General features: G+C 44.8%; 6 protein-coding genes across 6 annotated transcripts in view; 3 read left to right on the forward strand and 3 right to left on the reverse strand.

Annotated features, from left to right (window-relative positions):
• Positions 1 to 465: 465 nt before the first annotated feature.
• On the reverse strand, positions 466 to 996 carry VTP01DRAFT_1431 (uncharacterized protein; the record flags this gene model as incomplete). Its single annotated transcript, XM_069379781.1, has 4 exons — positions 466 to 542; positions 598 to 680; positions 736 to 802; positions 960 to 996. The coding sequence occupies 4 exons, from the start codon at positions 994 to 996 to the stop codon at positions 466 to 468; spliced, it is 264 nt and encodes an 87-aa protein (XP_069238839.1).
• A 174-nt stretch (positions 997 to 1,170) lies between these two features.
• Positions 1,171 to 3,683, forward strand: VTP01DRAFT_1432 (uncharacterized protein; the record flags this gene model as incomplete). Its single annotated transcript, XM_069379782.1, has 6 exons — positions 1,171 to 1,495; positions 1,565 to 1,834; positions 1,916 to 1,992; positions 2,061 to 2,154; positions 2,219 to 3,443; positions 3,515 to 3,683. 6 exons carry the CDS (start codon positions 1,171 to 1,173, stop codon positions 3,681 to 3,683), a joined length of 2,160 nt encoding a protein of 719 aa, XP_069238840.1.
• A 94-nt stretch (positions 3,684 to 3,777) lies between these two features.
• On the reverse strand, positions 3,778 to 10,872 carry VTP01DRAFT_1433 (uncharacterized protein; the record flags this gene model as incomplete). The annotated part of the gene is made up of 15 exons (XM_069379783.1): positions 3,778 to 3,798; positions 3,856 to 4,397; positions 4,462 to 4,806; positions 4,867 to 6,487; positions 6,542 to 6,664; positions 6,724 to 6,891; positions 6,942 to 7,043; positions 7,110 to 7,210; positions 7,266 to 7,611; positions 7,668 to 7,987; positions 8,043 to 8,446; positions 8,510 to 8,660; positions 8,714 to 10,387; positions 10,449 to 10,614; positions 10,678 to 10,872. 15 exons carry the CDS (start codon positions 10,870 to 10,872, stop codon positions 3,778 to 3,780), a joined length of 6,279 nt encoding a protein of 2,092 aa, XP_069238841.1.
• Positions 10,873 to 11,415: 543 nt separating this feature from the next.
• On the forward strand, positions 11,416 to 14,482 carry VTP01DRAFT_1434 (uncharacterized protein; the record flags this gene model as incomplete). Its single annotated transcript, XM_069379784.1, has 14 exons — positions 11,416 to 11,559; positions 11,636 to 11,783; positions 11,844 to 11,898; positions 11,962 to 12,226; positions 12,285 to 12,588; positions 12,654 to 12,765; positions 12,823 to 12,937; positions 12,997 to 13,126; positions 13,196 to 13,542; positions 13,592 to 13,706; positions 13,769 to 14,031; positions 14,097 to 14,234; positions 14,299 to 14,321; positions 14,419 to 14,482. 14 exons carry the CDS (start codon positions 11,416 to 11,418, stop codon positions 14,480 to 14,482), a joined length of 2,223 nt encoding a protein of 740 aa, XP_069238842.1.
• Positions 14,483 to 15,063: 581 nt separating this feature from the next.
• VTP01DRAFT_1435 (uncharacterized protein) lies at positions 15,064 to 17,067 on the reverse strand (the record flags this gene model as incomplete). Its single annotated transcript, XM_069379785.1, has 4 exons — positions 15,064 to 15,663; positions 15,743 to 16,596; positions 16,667 to 16,741; positions 16,827 to 17,067. The coding sequence occupies 4 exons, from the start codon at positions 17,065 to 17,067 to the stop codon at positions 15,064 to 15,066; spliced, it is 1,770 nt and encodes a 589-aa protein (XP_069238843.1).
• Positions 17,068 to 18,597: 1,530 nt separating this feature from the next.
• Positions 18,598 to 18,899, forward strand: part of VTP01DRAFT_1436 (uncharacterized protein) — a gene marked incomplete at both ends in the record, with an annotated part of 1,076 nt that continues 774 nt past the window's right edge. The window contains one exon of the mRNA XM_069379786.1: positions 18,598 to 18,859. Coding sequence (XP_069238844.1) covers positions 18,598 to 18,859 — 262 coding nt within the window. The remainder of the gene's footprint in view (positions 18,860 to 18,899) is intronic.

Genomic DNA, 18,899 nt, shown 5'->3' on the forward strand with positions numbered 1-18,899 from the left:
CAAAACTAATCGATTGCAATTGCAATTGATATTATTTACTAAGGTACACCATAGACGCAATAGAAGGATATAGGAAAAAAGGGACGTGATAAGATCACGCGGTGCCCAACACTGGCAAATCTGTGCTGATACAGAGATCAAAAATGGGAATTGCATTTCAGTCAAAAGTTTACAGTGCTTCTTGATTTCCGAATGCAATCTTAGAGCGTTTTTATTTGCAAATTAGAAAGCAAGACGTTCTATCATGCAGGAATTGTTATTCTCTCGTTCTTCGGAAGCATTCCTCTGCAGGTTCAACTTTGCTGGATTGATTATTATTTACTATTTGAGAAGGCACCATCGCGTAGGGCGACGGATATCGACCGAGTATGGAAATCTTTTCCATGCCTCTCAAATGAGCCATTGCATTTTGTTTCAACAATTGCCTGACTCTTTATATTTACAGATCAATGCATGTTTACTGGTTCAATATGCGCAGCATTCCATCGAGATAAAGTTACTCGTATCCATGTACCTGGAAATTTTGCGGATCCAAGTCGTTTCTAATGAAACTAATTAAAAAGAGATCGCAGTAATTAGTACGTACTTCGATCATACCAAAGATAAGTTGCAAATGCTTGTCACAGACATATTCATCAGCGGCACCGATGGATATTGTTGTAATTGTCTGAATAAGAGAGCTGCAAAGATATCGTGAGTAACTAAATATTTTTATAGGTCCTGAATTTCTCTTACTTGTGGACTACTTCAGGCAATTGCTCTAACTTTTCCGTTACAAAGTTCACAAGATCCGGAAACTTGGCTATAAAATGAAATCCAATGAGCAAAGAACGTAAATACAGTTATCCATCCCTAATTCACAGAACTCCAAGGACCTCATTTTATGGTTAATTGATGTACCGCAATTATTGAGCCATCATATAATCTCAAAATATTGCATATAAGCGCCAATAGCATACCGTAATCTCTATCTCTTGCGTACTTGAAGTAAAACATCAGGATCAGGAGCAGGGAAACAAAGCTGGGGAAAATAAAAAGTCAATCGCCCATTGGTTCTACTTGGACGATGCAAAGTCCGCTGTCAAGTTTTTTCTTTTTTGAGCGGGTAACTGCCGTTCCCTTCCTCTTTCTTACACACTCTACATAGCACGCGACGCAAAATCGGGTGGAATGTCAGCCAGCGACGCCGTTCTCAAAGTACTCTCTGATCTCTCCATTGTAGCCAAGACAGCCACCCACGAGTCCGCTCCTGACAACAAGTCGTGGTCGGCTGCACTGAGCGGCTCCAACTTGGGTTTCGAGTACGTCCTTACAAAGAACCTCATTCTCAAGCCCAAGACTGCAAAGACGGCAAAGGTCACCCCCGTCTTTGTTATTGCTCTTGACGCTACCGAGACCAACGCTACTGCTCTCGGCAAGAAGCTCAAGTTGAAGGAATGCCGTTTCGCCAACGAAGATCTTCTCCAGGGTACTTTTGGCGTCAATAAGGACGGTGGTATGTGTGGAGAAAAACGTCATAGTTTCAGTTGCGTGGAATGACTCACATGTAACGTTTTTTTATCAGTGTCTCCGTTCGCTCTGTCAAATGTTGCCGATTTGGAGGCTGTGCACCTTGTTATCGACACTGCGGTCCTTGCCCTTTCCGGATCGACACTTTTGGCTTTCCGTCAAGCCGCTTCCGATAAAACAGTCTTTATCTCCGTCGATGATTTGAAAAAGTACTTGCAATCCTTGAACAAGGAAGCCGTCGAGATTGATTTCAAGGTTTTGGCTGCTGAGAAGCCTGCTGCGGCCGCTGCTCCTTCCAAGCCAGTCTCTTCCAAAGCAAAGGAAGGTGAGTCATCGTGTATCATGTGGAAGAGTTATTATTCCTCGAGAAGATTTAAATAGTTAAACTTGGTATCGAAAACGATAGCTGCCCTTGTTGAAGACGCTCACCAGATGGGCATTGAATATAAGAAAGATATCGACTTTCCAAAGTGGTACCAGCAGGTAAAGATCACGCTGGTTCATCGTAAAGATTCGAATTTTATACTAAATGGAGCGGTGTGCATTTCTAGGTTCTTCTCAAGAGTGAAATGTTGGACTACTACGACGTTTCTGGATGCTACATTTTGCGTCCTTTGGCTTACAACGTCTGGAAGCAAATTACAAGTAAGTAATAATTACACATCTCTATTTATTGCACGTGGATGTTAAAGGGTTTTGATTCCTATAGACTTCTTCGATAGTGCTATTGAGGAGATGGGCGTCGAGGATACATACTTCCCCATGTTTGTGTCGAACCGTGCTTTGCAGCGTGAAAAGGACCATATTGAAGGCTTCGCTCCTGAAGTCGCTTGGGTAACCAAGGCCGGCAGCAGCGACCTCGAAGAACCACTTGCTATCCGTCCCACCTCCGAAACCGTCATGTACCCCTATTTCGCCAAGTGGATCCGTTCCCACCGTGATCTTCCCTTCCGTATCAACCAATGGTGCTCTGTTGTCCGTTGGGAATTCAAGAACCCTCAACCTTTCCTCCGCACCCGTGAATTCTTGTGGCAAGAAGGTCACACTGCACACTTGACTCTCGAAGGCGCTGACAAGGAAGTCCATGCAATCCTCGACCTTTACGAAAAGATTTACAATGACCTTTTGGCTTTGCCTGTTGTCAAAGGTGTCAAGTCTGAAAAGGAGAAGTTCGCCGGTGGTCTCTACACTACCACCGTCGAAGGTTTCATTCCTACCACTGGACGTGCTATCCAGGGCGGTACTTCTCACTGCTTGGGCCAGAACTTTAGCAAGATGTTCAACGTTGTTGTTGAAGATCCCAACGCTCCTGCCAACCTCTCTGAGCAGGCAAAGAAGATCCACGTCTGGCAGAACTCTTGGGGTATCTCTACCCGTACCATTGGTGTGATGGTCATGGTCCACGGTGACGATAAGGGTCTTGTCCTCCCTCCTCGCGTCGCTCTTGTCCAGACTGTCATCGTTCCCTGCGGTATCACCGTCAAGACCTCCAAGGAGGATATGGAGAAGCTTTTGGATAGCTGCAAGGACGTTGAAGTCCGTCTCAAGAAGGCAGGATTGAAGGCCAAGGCCGATTTGCGGGACAACTACAGCCCCGGCTTCAAGTTCAACCACTGGGAGTTGCGCGGTGTTCCTCTCCGCCTTGAGCTTGGTCCCAAGGATCTTCAAAAGTCTCAAGTCACCTGTGTCCGCCGTGACACTGGTGCCAAGTTTGCTATCCCCTTGGATAACCTGGAGAAGGGCGTCCAGGAAGCATTGGATACCATTCAGCGTGAAATGTACGAGCGAGCAAAGGCGAAGATGGATGAATCTATCGTCCGTGTCAAAAAATGGGAAGACTTTGTTCCTACTCTCAACGACAAGAAGTTGTGCTTGATTCCCTGGTGTGATCGCATGGAGTGTGAAGAAGATATCAAGGATCGATCTACAAGAGTGTAAGTGCTGAAGATATTTTTTCTTCAATCCACAAGATCATCTTGGCTCATTTCTCCTTTTTCTTTTCTAGTGCTATGGAAGGTGAAGAGGAGGATGAGCGGGCTCCCTCCATGGGTGCCAAGACCCTTTGCAAGCCTTTCGCGCAACCAACTGATGAACCTATCGTCCCTGGCGTGACCAAGTGCGTTGGATGCGGTCAAGACGCTAAGCATTACATGTTGTTCGGCCGAAGCTACTAAGTAGATACAACAACAATCTGTATAATTCATTTGTCATTTATACTTCATTCATTACAAACAAAGCAACCGATATATATGTTATCTCTCATCAATATCATCCCATCTTTTTGTATTTCTAAAAGAGAAAAAGATCTGTCAGTCGTGGTTCATAGTCTCTGCGATATCCACTTACGTCTTCACTCTGCAGCCGCATTGCAGGATCGATCGTGTTTCTTAGACCGACGAGGATGCTCTGGAACGCGCCCGTCAGCCCGATCATAGGTTTAATAACGGCCACGGGCACTGCACGTATAACGACTCTAGCCTGCCCGCTGCTCTGTTCCTGCTGTTGCTGGTCGCGTACGATCTCGGTAGGCACGGCAAAAATGGTATGTGCGGCCGAGCCCAGATTGCGCGTAATGTTTTGATATGCGTATTGAAGTCCTTGCGACAAATCAGATGGCTGGCTCCTCGCTCGAACGTATTCCTGCGCCGCCGCAGCTGCAGTTGCAGCATCAGCGTAAATGTAACCCTCTTCTTCAACCGCCTCTTCCTCCATCGTTGTTGAAGAGTGTGTTGATGCAACTGCTGCTTCGCTGTCCCACTTTGGTGTCGATGAAAAGAAGTCATCGGCGTGCTCCAAGATAACCTGCGCGCCGGAAGCAAATCGAGTTGATAATTTGATAGCTTCCATTGCAGTTGCTTTTGCAAACGATTGAGTTCCTTTTTGGATGCCTTATTTTACATGCGGCTGTTAGAACCAGTTTAAAGTAAACGAGATAACGGCTGAAATTCTTACCGCGTATGATACGTCCATCCTTGCGATACTGCTGAACAGGAAGAAGCACTAGATCGGCCATACCAGACCCAATATTGACTATGGAGCGGATGGGAGACACGCCTGATATCATATGCGGGACTTGGGTATTCATGATATGAGGCAGCCATTCCTGCGCTAAGCGGTCTCCGAGTCGAACAAGTCCATTGACGCCTGTCAGCTTGACATGTGAGAGTTGCACGTCTGCACCGTCCAGATGGAACAAATTGACGAGCTCCGCATACTGTCCTTCCTTGATGTTGCCATAGTTTATATATTTTGGCTTGTAATCTATCTTTAGAACGATAGGTTGGATATCAATATGCTCTAAGGTGCATTGAATAATGTTAAAAACAGCCGATGCATGTTCTTGTAGTAACAACTTACGAAAGAATATCTCTTCCACATCCTCTGGATCTTGCAACTCCTTTTTGGCCAAGAGCGCTTTATTCGCAGCCGATGTTGAGCGTAATATGGACTTGTCAAATGTGAAATAATTGACTAGAAAGTTGAGCGCATCCTGATCGATGTACAGTCGGAGGGGTAATAATTTTAGCTTGACACGGTATTCGAGCGTCGGATCGTCTTGCACTGGTCTCACTCCAGTGAGTTCAAAGCGCAGCATGGAAGATCCACGTTCCCGAGGTAGCTGATGGGCGCCGGGCCTCATGTATCCCAAAAACTTGTTCCACCGTGATGTCTTGATATTGTCAATGACTTCAAAATCGCGAATATTTAGTAAAAGATGGAGGCCAACAGAGTCAATAGGTGGCATAAGATTGAAATCAACTTCGACGTTCTCCAAATGTATCTCAATATCAGCCGCCTGCGGCCGTCTTCGTCGTCCTGCGCCTCCCCTCCTTGCTCTGAGAAGGCCGCCTCGCGCACCGTCCTTGTCAATAAACACCGTATCAGAATGCTCAGAAGATAGAGAAGGCGAGTATTGCTCTATAGGAGGCGTGCCCATTGTTGTAGTATCTAAGCTGCTTGCTCTTGATGCTGCATCGTCGTAATATTGCGGACTACTGCCGCTGCTAACCATCGACGATGGCCTTGATGAACGATGCTTATTGCTATCTGTGCTATCTGATTGGAGATAATCGGCATCAAGTCTATCGTACAGCTTTACGACTACATCGAAATCTCGCACTCGTACTGAAAACAAGGCTCTGGTAGAATCGACGGCCGATTTCTCTGGCGGTATCGCTGACTTGTCCGTGCTGTAAAAGTCTTCAACGATAGATAGCTTATCGGCATCAGTTCCGTCTAGAACGCGGATTATATGATCCTCTTGCGTCTTTTGCTGCAGATGTTTACGCTTAGGTTTCGGTGGCCGGCAATCTCCAACGCTTGGTGACGATGCTGTTGAAGAATAGTAACCTTCAACGTAGCTGAAATCTAAACCGTTTTCTCCACCTGCCTTATCGCCGCTGCCGCTGCTACTTGTTTCAGCTTTACCAGTTCTTTCTGGACTGGCCCATCGTCTAAAAGCTTCCGGATCCAGACTGGCAAGCATATCATTCTCTAGGTTGTCTTTTTCATTTTGGCCGTCTTGACGTGATCGCCTTTTCGTGACTATTGGCTTTCTGGGATTCCGCATTTTCTGTTTGCCCTTATCAAGTTTCTTGCTTTGAGCCAAGGTCGGGTCATGCATGATATCGCCTTCGTTGGCAAGGTATGTTGCAAAATTCATAAAGGATTGGAAAGAGTCCGCACAGCCCTCAAGTACCAACAGATTGTTAAGCACAGATAGCTCCACGCCGGCTCCAGCAACATTGTCGTCAAGTTTGACCTTAGCCCTTGCTTCCAGATGACGTGAAGCAAGAACTCGTGGAAACCCAAGAGCTGTCCAGTAACGATCGGCATCAGCCTTTACGCTTCCCATTTGTGCAGCTGCTCGGCTAACATCTAGTGCGCTTGCATCGTCCATTAGATATACATTGAGGCTTTGTAAATATAGCTTGACATCGATGAACGGTTGTCCGCTCGATACGAGATCAGTGATAATCTAATAGATGCAATAAGTACCTGAGTTTGTTGCACCGGTTGGATTACTTCGTACCTGGACATCGTCCATTGTTAGAATACATCGAGATGGTAAATGCAACGGCTTATAATCCGCTGATGTATCTAAAACATGGGCATAGACTTTGGTATACTGTGTTGGAGGATCAATGTAGACCATCTAGCAAGAATCGTCAGTAGACCTATAAATTTGGATTTCTTTTATATGCCAGTATTCACCTCGTCAGGAACTTTTTGAAAATCAATGAGTTCATCGAGATAATCAGGTTTAAGGTTAGCGTGCCAACAGAAATTGCTGGCAACAATGCTGGACATCTTGGTTTGCTTGTTCAGCTCCGGTTGCATGCTGAGCCGAGACAATATGGATATCATGCTGGTACTCGTTCCCTTTAACAATGTGAGACTCGCATCTTTTTCTATGCACTCAAAGTACTTACAGTCAGAGTTTTGGGTAAATTCCGGTTTACAATGACGTCCATATTTGGTACAATGCGTTCCAAACTGAGTTCATCGATGTCTAGCGTCGTGATATTTTCGTTCTGTACCCAACGAAAGCAAATTAGATACGTTGTCATACTGTCCATTCCGGTAGCACTATAACTTGCCGTATTCAGGTGTTTTACTACTGTGAAATATCGAAATTCAAGCATATGTAAAAGATAGCTGGATATTTTTTCACCAGAGGAACAATGCAAACTCCACAATGCTGCAGAGAAATCGGTCAAAATCAATTTACAACGAGGATTAATAATCGTTCTTACCTTTACTCATTACCGCTACCAGCGATAAAAGACTGGGCTCTTGTAACTCTGCTCCCAACCTTTCCTGGCTTTGACTGAGCACACTGGATTCAGGTAGCGTTCCAGGACTACCGACGTTGAAATCTAAAGATTTGCCATAAACGTTGCTGTTGCTGCTAGATGATTGCATATAATTCGCTGGCAAGCCGCTAGTTTGCGAACTCTCATCTCTCGTCTGTTCCATGAATTGTGCCAGAAACCTCGGCTGCCACAGTATCAGATCATTCTGCAGTATCTGGATAGTATCCCAAGCTTTCTTCGTCAAGTCCAAACGGGTAATTGGAAAGTGGCAATTGACGACCACTAACTGGATTAACGAACGTTAGTTAAACGAACAAAGTATTTATCGTCGTAGATACTTGCCGAAGTTTCAACTGTCCTTTGCTTGAACATCATGGCCGACTCGGCTTGTTCTTCTATGGGTACATTTATCTTTTGGTCGGTCTGGAACGATTCGTTGCGGCTAAGATGTTCAAACAGGTTATTGGGTATATCGGATCCTGCGCCGAAGCATCCCGGTCTGGCTCCTGAGGAAGGTTTGTTGATAGTCGATGGCAAGGACGAGCGCAAGGTTATTACAAAACTTGGAGATAACGGGGCTTCCGGTGCAGAGAACGAAACACCAGCAGCTGTGCTGCTACTGTGCATTGTGGTGGCAGAAAACCAACAACGTGCAATGTCGTCTATAAACTCACGCGTTAAATCTGTGCTAGCAAAACCTTACTCAATTTGTTTTACCTGGAGTTTCTTGAAGAAAAATATCTTTGCCGGGAGCTTGTCGCAAGAAAACATTTATAAAATTACATTCCGCAACAATCTTAATAGGGTTATCTCCATTTTCCGAACTACTACGTGGTTGCGAGTAATGTTGAAAGTTTGTAGCAATACCATCGCTTCGAGCGTCTGTGCTATCAACGTCAGAAGTCCAAGTTGCCAGCAGCTTCTTAATATCAACAAGGAGCATATCGGAATGATTTTGATCATTGAATTCGTCTCGCATGCTGACTTGGCTCATATCGGGAACGTACAATATGGCTCTTATAAACGAGCAGCGCAATCTCACTTTCCGTCGCATAGTCTCATGGTCCGATATTCTGTCGAGATCTTCGTAAATCCGCTGCCCAAAGGAATTGCTGGAAGCGCTAACAAAAAAAGGAGTTTGTATTTGACTGATTACTACATCCAATTGCTTGCAAGTGACACACCTCATGTCTTCGGCCTTTGTGGTCTCACTTTGTCTTTCCTTCATCTTCATCACGATGTAGACATAGCTTTCCAAGCGATCAAGTATTTGCGGATTTACATGGATAATAAAAGGCTCCATGTCAATTTGGGTATCTTGATTAAACAGTGAGCCTGCAAGTACAGTCAATACATCGCCGTCTATATCTCTTTATTCTGTAGCATACCAAAACGTGATCCACCCAGGAGCTGCTTCGTTTCGAACCGCATGCGAATCACTTCTCCGCGACAGCCTTTTCCGTGTTCCATAGGTGGTCTCACAAAGATAGCCGGAAAGTCTTTTGTCTGGCTATCATAATCAGCTTGTATGCTGCTGTCGAATTCAAAAATGGGTATATACGCATCGTATCGCATCTGCCATGAAGAATCGCTTTTCCGTAAAGGTACAGACGCAGGCCTTACAACAAGTTCATCGATAGCAAATCCAGATACTCGAACATCCAAGATAGAAAGTGGGTATGCATCGGCCAGCATTGTGGAAGTGTCTAGTCGTGGGGACATTGTCGGTCGCCATGATTCGGATTTCCGCCGTGCGATATTGCTCTTGTCTTTGGAGAACTGTTGCAATCTCATAATGGTTTGCTCCAGCGATATTCGTAAATGACTAATATCTTTGCATGGAACATCTTCTGATACTCTCCAGTATTGCGGCCGCATGGGATCGGGTGGATCCTGGTGTAAAACAAAGCATTCGAATTTGGTGATTTGTACCTTTATTTTGAGTTCAGGAAGAGTTGAAGGTGCTTGGTTACTGGGCCTTGACGAATGCAATAGTGATCGTGTGCGTCTCGCTGAGATGTCGTTATCCTTGTCTTTTTGCAAGATATCCAATTGCTGTTTCCGTGGCTCCACGGGTACGGGACTTGCTTTGGCAGTGGTCTCAGGGGTCGGCCATTCATCTAGAACGAACTGTAACAAATCCAGAATAACTGACGTCTGTCGAGGGCTGATAATAGCCCTAACGTGCGTACATAGAAAATCGATTTGTTTGATTATTGGCATATCGGCAGTTTTCGCATCGAAAGGGAAGGATGGTCGTAATTTCAGCCGTACCCAGTTTTCCTTATCCATTGTTGAGACGAGCAATGCTTCGTATGGTTTCTGTCGATGTACTGAATTCGTAGATGCCGAAGAATAGAAGTTTTGTCGTGGATAAGCGCGCGGTGTAGTTGAGCCACTCATGTAACTTGATGTGGTGCTGTAGAAGAGTGTACTGTCTCCTTGTTCGGCTTCGTAGAATACGGATTCATCCTCAATGTTGGACTCGGCTGTCTGTAGCATGGTTTCGCTTTGTGTGGGTATATTGTACAGAGGGGAGGACGATGCAGGGTTTAGGCGCATGGAAATAGTAGCAGATGCCAAAGTAATAATTTTTATCGTTCCATTAGCATTAGACGGTAAGTTGACACTTGATTCGGCCATTTGAGTTTGACGTGAAGCAGCAGATTCTGGATTGAAGGTTGGCGTTTCATCAAAGTAGGATATCCGAGGAAGATTGATATCGATAAAATATTCTTCATTTTCAGAGAGATACGGCCTCGAGTCACCTGCCTGACAAGATGGTGCAGGTGATTTGTGTATTATTCGGATCTGGGTATCGATTATATCCACCTTCACCCTCGCCAACATTTTGTCAATGACTGTGGTAAGTACTTGCAGACCATTCGTTTCCATATCAATATCTCCGGCTACTGAGCTAGATGCGCCGCTGTCTGCATGAAATGACTGCTGTATGGAGTCGCGGAGCTCATCGTCGTCTTCCATTTCCGTCCGCAAGAAATCGTCAGCGAAATGCAAGGAGGACGACATTATAGGCGATTCTTCTTCGTCTTTCGTCCGAGCTGCAACGGTTCCTTTAGCAACACACTCGCCATTTGTATCCGTATTTACTGCCAAGCTTACAATGAAATTTCTTCCCCTTTACGGGTCTCAGTGCCAAGTTTAAGCCTTGGATTTTCAATGCGATGTTGCCGCTCCAAAAGTTGGACCACGGTAAAGAGGCTGTAATGCTCGATACTTTTCCTTCTACGATTTCAAACGGTGTATCGGCTATACAGTCGTTCAACGTCTGTTTGAAAAGCAGCAGTGTTAGCTGGAAGTTGGATCCTTAGCAATGATCGTCAAGGTTTACCTGCAAGTTCAGGTCTAGATCCCGTAGCTCTACAGAGCCCTGTACAAGTTCGATATCAAAGTTATCGAGATCCAGCTCATTGGCGAGGAACTGGCCGATTGCTTTTCGCAGTAGGAACTTGTAGAGCCGTTTCTGGATATTAGTGGGCAAGGCAAAGTTCGACCAAGCCGAGGGAAGAAAGTCCCAGGCGTTCATTGTGTATGAAACGGTGGATTACGTGTCAGACGAGGAATGGTGTTGTAAAGAAAAGGGCTCACGAAAGCGGGAGAGGATTTGATCGAATGGTGGACAGGTGACACCAGCAGCTTGCTGCATTTCTAGGCTTGTTGCGCGGATGTTTCCTCTTTCAGGTAAGCACAAACCAATTGCATCAAAATGGCATTTTTCTCCTATCTCTTCTTCTCATATACCAATATGCTTAGACATGCTCGTTCCTTCACTATGTACGATTGTCCAGTTGGGTATGGGCTGTATTGAACATATTTATTTTATTGCAACAGCCATACCAAATCGAGCAGCAGCAGAGTATTAATCTACCGGAAAATAACAACATGCATCACAGATGATCCATGTAATAAATGTTAGATTTTGATAGATGAGCATAAATACCCTTAAACAAGTCTTCATCGTGGTTACGTTTTAAGCATATATGGGTTGGATGAATTCTTTTGCGTTGTATAAAGCGCTACGAGGCAACTCCGCGTTAAACTTACCCTTCACGCACGACAAAGGCTGTAAATGAGTTCGCGCGATGTGCTCAAGATTTTCTGGCCATCGCATATACACTCGCTACCTGGAGCTCAAAAGAGCACAGGCTACATGATCGGGTGGTTCAACAGTCCAAATACTGTATGCATCGCCGCGGTCATTGAGGAGATCAATGTAGGCAAACGAGCAAGCACTAAGAAGCTCGAAAAGGGCAACGTTTTCATTTTTTATATGCACCTGGGATGAACAGTATCAAGATCTGAAGGGCATACTGTCGGCTTTTGACGATTCGCATCGATCAGAATTTGCGCATATTAATCGAGTTTGCAAATCGCCGCCCACGATATTGGGCATAGTCATGCAAGGACGCAGGGATGCACCTTCTCTGCCTAGCAACGGTATATACGTGATACTATAGTATGCATATTTTTTCTTGCAACTCATACGACTATTTGAAGATCAAGATACATGGCTTACCGTGACGCTAGATAATTCATATATGCCAGTACCTTTGTAGGTCATTGCACATTTCTCAGGAACCCAAAAGGACTACTGACAAACAAGCTGTCAAAACAGATCGATATACCACCGGGATCAGCAGCATTCATTACAGTACTACGAAGTTATATTTTACAACCAACCTAATCCTAAGCGCCTGCAATTTCTCGCGCTGGATCCTCTCGATCTGGATATCTCTGGACAGGAACCGATCGATGAACGATTGCGCGACGAAAAGTATAGAACGAGCTTACAGAATCTCCGGAAGGTTACAGGCTACAGTCATGCGCTTAATGGCCACGATGCATGCAGCGTTCAGAACTTGGAATCTACTTTGACCCAGGCAAGCTATGATGAAGAATGGCATATAATATGACAAGTCTAACACATCCTCGCAACAGATTAACTCATCATTTTATGTTGAAAAAGGTGTACAAAAACTGAAAGTGTGTCGTCTGAATGGGGATCACCGTGCACCATCGAATGTTACGTTATATGTGAAAAATGCTATCAAATTCTTTGTGCGGATCATTGCAGCGCCCATTGCTCTGTTTGGACGGTATTTGAGATGGATTCTAATGTGCCCGTGCCTATGCATCATGTTTATACTCCTATCGCTGGCGGAACTGACGTTGCATGTCTTGAATATGCGATTACCCAAGTTCCTATTAAACGCAGTCGCAATCAAGGATTTATCGACAGCAGGTAAAAAGAAGAAAGTAGCAATGGTTGATTTTTTGCAAACAGAGGGACCAACCATTTAAACACAGGACAGCAGATCGATCTGCGGTTGCAACAATTATATTTCTGGCCCAGGCAATATACTCTATTAAGAAGAAAGAACTGGGCAAACACGGCCAAAGCAAGAGCATATTACATAAGGCAAGCACGCATACTCTGCATTTTCTGCTTCTTCAGCTTACAGAGCCGATTTTCCAGCTTCCACAACAGTATGTGGCTAGTAGCCAACGATATCATCATTGGTTTAGCCATTGGTACATTTCTATCTACGAATCGATACATCATGTCCTATCTTTTGCACAAGGTTCTTCATGTAAGATTTAACGAGTGAAGACATTCTGTTGACTCGGCGGCTGATTTCGCGGATATCAGGAATACACAGTCGAATCTTTAAAGTCAAGGATGCTCTGGTTTCTTGAATCGCCAGCAGGTCTCAAGCTAAACCATGAGCTAGGTAGTTTCCTCAGTGAGCTATTTCTTTGGCTCATACGGTTTTGGACACGTATGTATACGTTTATATTCTAAATACGGATTGCATCTCTCTTACATATACGCATATTCATTTTATCAGAGTGTATGCAGTCGATAGAGCCCTACACTCCACAGATTATCCACATTATCGGCATTTCTGGCATCTTTGGCGTTTCCATGGTCATCTCGCTGTTTTCTGATCTGTTGGCGTTTATGACGCTGCATGTGTATTGCTTCTACATGGTAGCAGCCAGGATCTTCAACTGGCAATTGATAATCTTGTATTCGCTCTTCAATCTCTTCCGTGGCAAGAAACGCAATATGCTTCGGAACCGGATTGATGCTTGTGATTATGACCTTGATCAGCTGCTACCTGGAACGTGTCTGTTCACGCTTCTGACATTTTTGTTCCCCACCGTTCTTGTTTACTACCTCACGTTTGCAATGGTGAGACGGTACAGGTTCCATTGTTGTTATGATATTAATGACGAAACAGAGTAGGGCAAGTGTGATTGTGCTCCAGGCTATCATGGAAACATTACTCGCATTTTTCAATCATTTCCCATTGTTTGCGATATTGCTGAGGTTCAAAGACCCTGACCGTTTGCCAGGTATGATATCATTGTATTTTCCAAACACGAAGAACCCCTTTTTTTTTATTGTTTGTGTTTAGGCGGACTTGAGTTTGAGATTGTGGAGACGGACTACATGATGCGCAAGCATCATCCATTTAGGTACTATTGGAACCGCATGCGAGGCGGGTCATCAGATACTACAGACTACCTTCATCATCGTCGTCATCGTCACGATCACCATCGTTACCAACGGCGGCGGAAAAAGTCTGTGCATTTCCATATACCGAACAACAAGAATAAGGACAAAAGCTCCACGCAGCCACCCATCGACAGCACGCATGGAGCTTATCTTCACATGCAGGCAAGTCCAAGTAAACAAACGGTGAAGGATGTCAGGCTAAAGCGAGCAATTTCACACACTTGCAGAACCTGCCTATTTCGTTGGGAGCCATCTGTTTTCAATACATGATGCTGTGGAAACGGCTGAGCGCACATTACTTTTCAGCATACTACTTTAAATGTTTCCTGTACGGGGAACCAATCAAACCTATTCCGAAACTTCAGGTAAACTACATTGCATGCAGCGCGGGATCAGAATGGACCTGACGGTACCTATTTGTTTCAAAAGTACCCGATGCTTCCAGAAAGCAGGTAACGAATAAAAACAATCAAAGTCGATGATGTGAAACTTTCGGTAATTCTTTCCTAACATGGTTTATATTATGTTTGTATTTTTTTTTTTTGTCAGACCTCCACTCTCGGCTGTGTGGAAACTTTTGAAATCAACCTTGTGGGACACTAATACTACGTAATGCACCCTGTACATACTCTTAATTCCTTAATAATAATAACATCGGATAACTGGTTACATTGTGTCATGATGTTTGATGAAAGTGGGCGTTTATTCAACTGTCCTCCAGAAATTAATACTTTATCACCGGCATCTTCTTGCGTTGGGTTACCAACGTGATGTCTCAAGTGATGTGATGTCGTTTGAACGTAAAACTGATCTTTCCACGGATGAATGGAAGTATTCAACCGTAATGGTTACACATTATACATGCTATGCTTTGTTTATTTTCTATTTATACTTCAATCGTAGCAATAGTGTTTAAAGAAAAACAAATAGTACATATACTTTTATCTTGATTACACATAGATGTGTGGGCATATGTATTTACTAGTAAAGTAGGACTGTAGTAACTGTACAACATGAGAAAGATGACGGGAAGGGAGATGAGATTAGATGGATTGTTGGGGCAGAATAGGGATGTAACAATGGTGGTGATGATGTTTTCTGCGAGCGTTGATGTTTTGACCATAAGAGATAGCGTGTATGTATACGTAAGTCGCTGTACAAGAAAGGTGATGGAGGGAAGGGGGGAAAGAAAATCTATTTGCAAAGAGCGTGCCATATGACAGGATCGCGTTGAAGCGTCTCGGCGCTCTGAAACAATTCAATGTCGACAGGACAATACTCGCGTGCCTTGGCAACGCGCGAATGTATTCCCGAAGAGGAAGCTGCCAAGTCGGCTAGTGTTTGCGCTCGACCGTTTTCGCTCAGCGGCGGAGGTGGTGGCGCCTGAGTCTGGTTGGTTGTTACAGAGTTGCTTCGCTTTGGGCTTGCAAACAAGGATGACAAGGTATTCCGTCGCTTAACAGCAGCTGCTGGTTTCTTGGAGACATCGCGTATAAAGATCTTCAGCACGCGACCGGGAAATTCGGATGCAATGCGTGCGTATATTTCGAGATCAATTTCTCCGGAATCTCCAATAAGGACGAACTGTCGCTTTGGAAAATCGTTCATTATTTGTTTGATAGCGTCACGCTTGGCACGGCCGGGAACTTCGATAAGTCGGGCAAGTATACTTCCGTCAACCCGAAGATGCATGCTTCCAGGCGGAAACTGCTTATCCTTGATGAACTGATCCAGCATGGGCAGCAGTTGGAATGGACTGTTCGAGACATAGTGGAACGAAGCACCAGAATCATACTAGAAACGTAAATTTATATTGAGTTAGCAACAAAGTATACTATAATTTAAGGTTTGAATTTTATTCCAGATTACTTACCCAATCCTTGTAAGCCTTTGCCATTCCTTCAACGTCCCTAGCTTCTTTGCAAAATGTATTCGTGAGTACAGTCCGGGCGCCAGATAGGATTTGGGTATCCTTGATGGTGTCATCAATATCGGAAATGATTGAGATTCCTTGCTCCTCCACGAGGCTGACGTGAATCAAACCAGGAATAAAGCCGGATGCTTGCGACTGAAGCTGAACGAGTCGGCTATCCTGCCCTGCCATCCATTCCTGGATTTGAGCATCGGAAACACGTATTTGGCCATTGTAGAATCCATTACTCTCCGATTTTAGCACAGTGCTGTGCGGCGCCGATGCAGAATGCAGTGATTTCGAGGAGTCTTCGGTGGTCGATGTGCATTCGGACTGGACGCTCAGCTGATTGTAGTCCTCTATAAGCTGTGACTCGTCAAAAATGTCGTTGCGATACTCCTCGTATGAACTCAAGGTCGTTGTGGAACGTGACTCTGTGACGTAAAGCTTGTGTCTGCCGTCAAGAATGGTCGATAGTGGGTTGCCCGGACGCGACTCGAGAATGGGGTCGTATGCTGGCGAAAACTCGTCGAATGCTTTGAAATATTCATCTGATGATACTTTGTAGTAATCTTCAGTGGCGGACTGAAATCCAGAGTCATCAGACCCTGATGAACTTCGACGAGATGAGTATGTTGTTGGAAGGTTGTCACGCGGATCGACAGGTTGATGCTCAAGGGATGTTGCACCAGAGGCATGAATGACGAACTGTTTGTTGCGTTTGTTCTTTGCAAGAAAGTACTTGAACCGTTGCTCAAACAGACGATTTCCATGGTCAGCTGAGCCTTCATCAATGATGAGATTCTTGGTGATGCCTGGAGGGAAGTTATGCGACGTGAGCGACTACAAAGGATATTTTTGGAAATAACCACAAAGATAACTTACCGGATGCTATTTTGTGCTTAACGGCCGAGATATTATGCGATAGGGCCCATCCTCGGATATGAATAATCCATTCGTCTAGAGAACACAGAACAGTCACGGGGTCAGAGTCCCGACTCTTGCTTGTTTAGGCACAAAAAGTATGCTGTAGTACACTACTTACGAGTATGCGGGCACCGCATGGCATAGGTGGGAAATAGTATAGTCTCTCGGTCTGATGACTGAGTGATTATATCTCCGGAATTGTTAGCAGTTAGCACAGAAGGTAGGCTCGAGTAATGGCTGTGGGATGGCGACCACACAATTGATGCGTTTGGGGATGTTGAGGAGTATGCGGAAGAAAAGGTGTCATTGGGGGAAAGTGGTGGCAAAAGGATGTTTTCCAGTGGGTCTGGGAGAGCCATTATAAATGGAACAGGATGTGGGAGAAGCGAAAATTAGGGTTGTTTATATAGAGAAGATCAAATCGGGTTTGGAAAGGCGGGACGTGGGGGAGACAGGGTTGCTCAAATAGAACGTTTTATCTTCAAAAGTAAACACAGATGCATTAACAGTCCTCCGCCGATGATCTTTTTCCTTTGTCGTGAGCCATGTGGCCAAAAGGAAACATCGGACCCGAACTGGTTACAGCCTGTGTGATAACGGTTACTAAGAAGCCCCATGATGAGTAATTCCCGTTTGACACATTCTTGCAATGACTAGAATTCTCTTGTCCGCAGCTACTGCGAGAGTAATGCTGCGTAAGGAACAAGGCACGTCGTTACAAGATGAGTATGTGGTTAGCCTTCCACGTTTTCCGACATGTATGTATCATGCAAGTATCCTGTGTTTGCTTTACAGACCGGACGGTGAAGCTGAGACGAATTCTGTTGCAAAAGTTGTCAGCAGAGCAAACAATGACTAAATGTCTATAGGCTCAGCTCTGCAAGATTTGTTACTCCTTTTCTTCCCCGTAATGCCAAGGCCACGCCACACACAGCAATACTTCTTGTGAAAGGCTTCGCTGGGCATTTCTTCCAAGTTCCCCTTGATCAAGGTCTACGAAAGAATTTTTTCGCCTCGGTTTACCACATTAGGCATTTAGTGACCCGTGCGTTCCGGTGTGTGGGACCTTAACGAAAACTGCACAGAGGCTAGGTTTTCCGGTTATCAGCGAGTTGATCAACCACACAACTTTTCTTATTCTGGCTGGTCCAAGCATATTCTCTATGTGACAACATTTTATTGCCATCTTCTTCATCACATTGTATTGCATCTTCAAAGCATTCACAGCAATGTTGAGAAGAGACGAAGCGCTTTCACGGGGCCGAGAACCCGCAAATGCCCCGTGACCAGATAAAGTTCTTCATACTTGTAATCCATGGCTAGCCACCAAAGCTTAAAGCTCGGACCAACGCTCCCTAGAGAATGTTGTATGAACTCACAAAGGTTCCCACAGTGTCGCTGTCGTGATTTATAGTGAGTTCCTCGACCACGCGCACGGGTTTTCTCGTTTGCTCTGCGACCCAGCCCTTCCTAATTTAGAAGCTATAGACCAACCTGTATAGAGCAGAGACCAGAAGCAATCCCTGCAGCTTCCTGGCAGTATATTATTGCATGCTTTTAATGTTATACTAGTATGCGAGCATTAAGTGCATGCATTTCCTAGATAAGCTCAAAATTAAATATACATTCTTTCCATAAATTAAATTCGTCATCCAATGAAAACCTATTTCGCATTCTCCCAAGTGTGGATGTCGCATCTTCCGGAGATATTGTCGTACAAAGCTTAGCACCTCCAAGAGTATATAAAGCATGTAAATATGTTTAGGCCAGCTTTCCTCCTTCCTGCGACATCGTGCGGTTGAAATTTCAGATTACAAGATGAGCATCCGGTTTTTTTTTATGAAGATGGGCAACGCAATGCTGTCGACGAATACGGCAGACCTGAGCCCATGGACTATGTCGTCGACGAAGAGCAGTATGCTCTTGAAACGCTAAGTTCATACACGCAGTATTTGCGTAAACGAACTCGCGAGAGCGATGGCCGATCAGACGCCATGCAGACTGATGACGTAAAAAAGGATGTGGACGTTCGCATGAGAGAAGCGTCGATCAAGCGAGTGTACACGCTCTACACGGATCAGGACAAAGTCAGATTCTTCAAACTGATGTTTGAGAAAGTTCTGGCTGCCTCAGCTGCCGCAAAACAGTTAGGTATCCATGTCCATACAGCTCAAAGATGGGCCGAACAGAA

This window comes from Rhizomucor pusillus, assembly GCF_041956525.1.
Source record: "Rhizomucor pusillus strain CBS 183.67 unplaced genomic scaffold VTP01scaffold_10, whole genome shotgun sequence".
NCBI classification, from domain to species: Eukaryota; Fungi; Mucoromycota; class Mucoromycetes; order Mucorales; family Lichtheimiaceae; genus Rhizomucor; species Rhizomucor pusillus.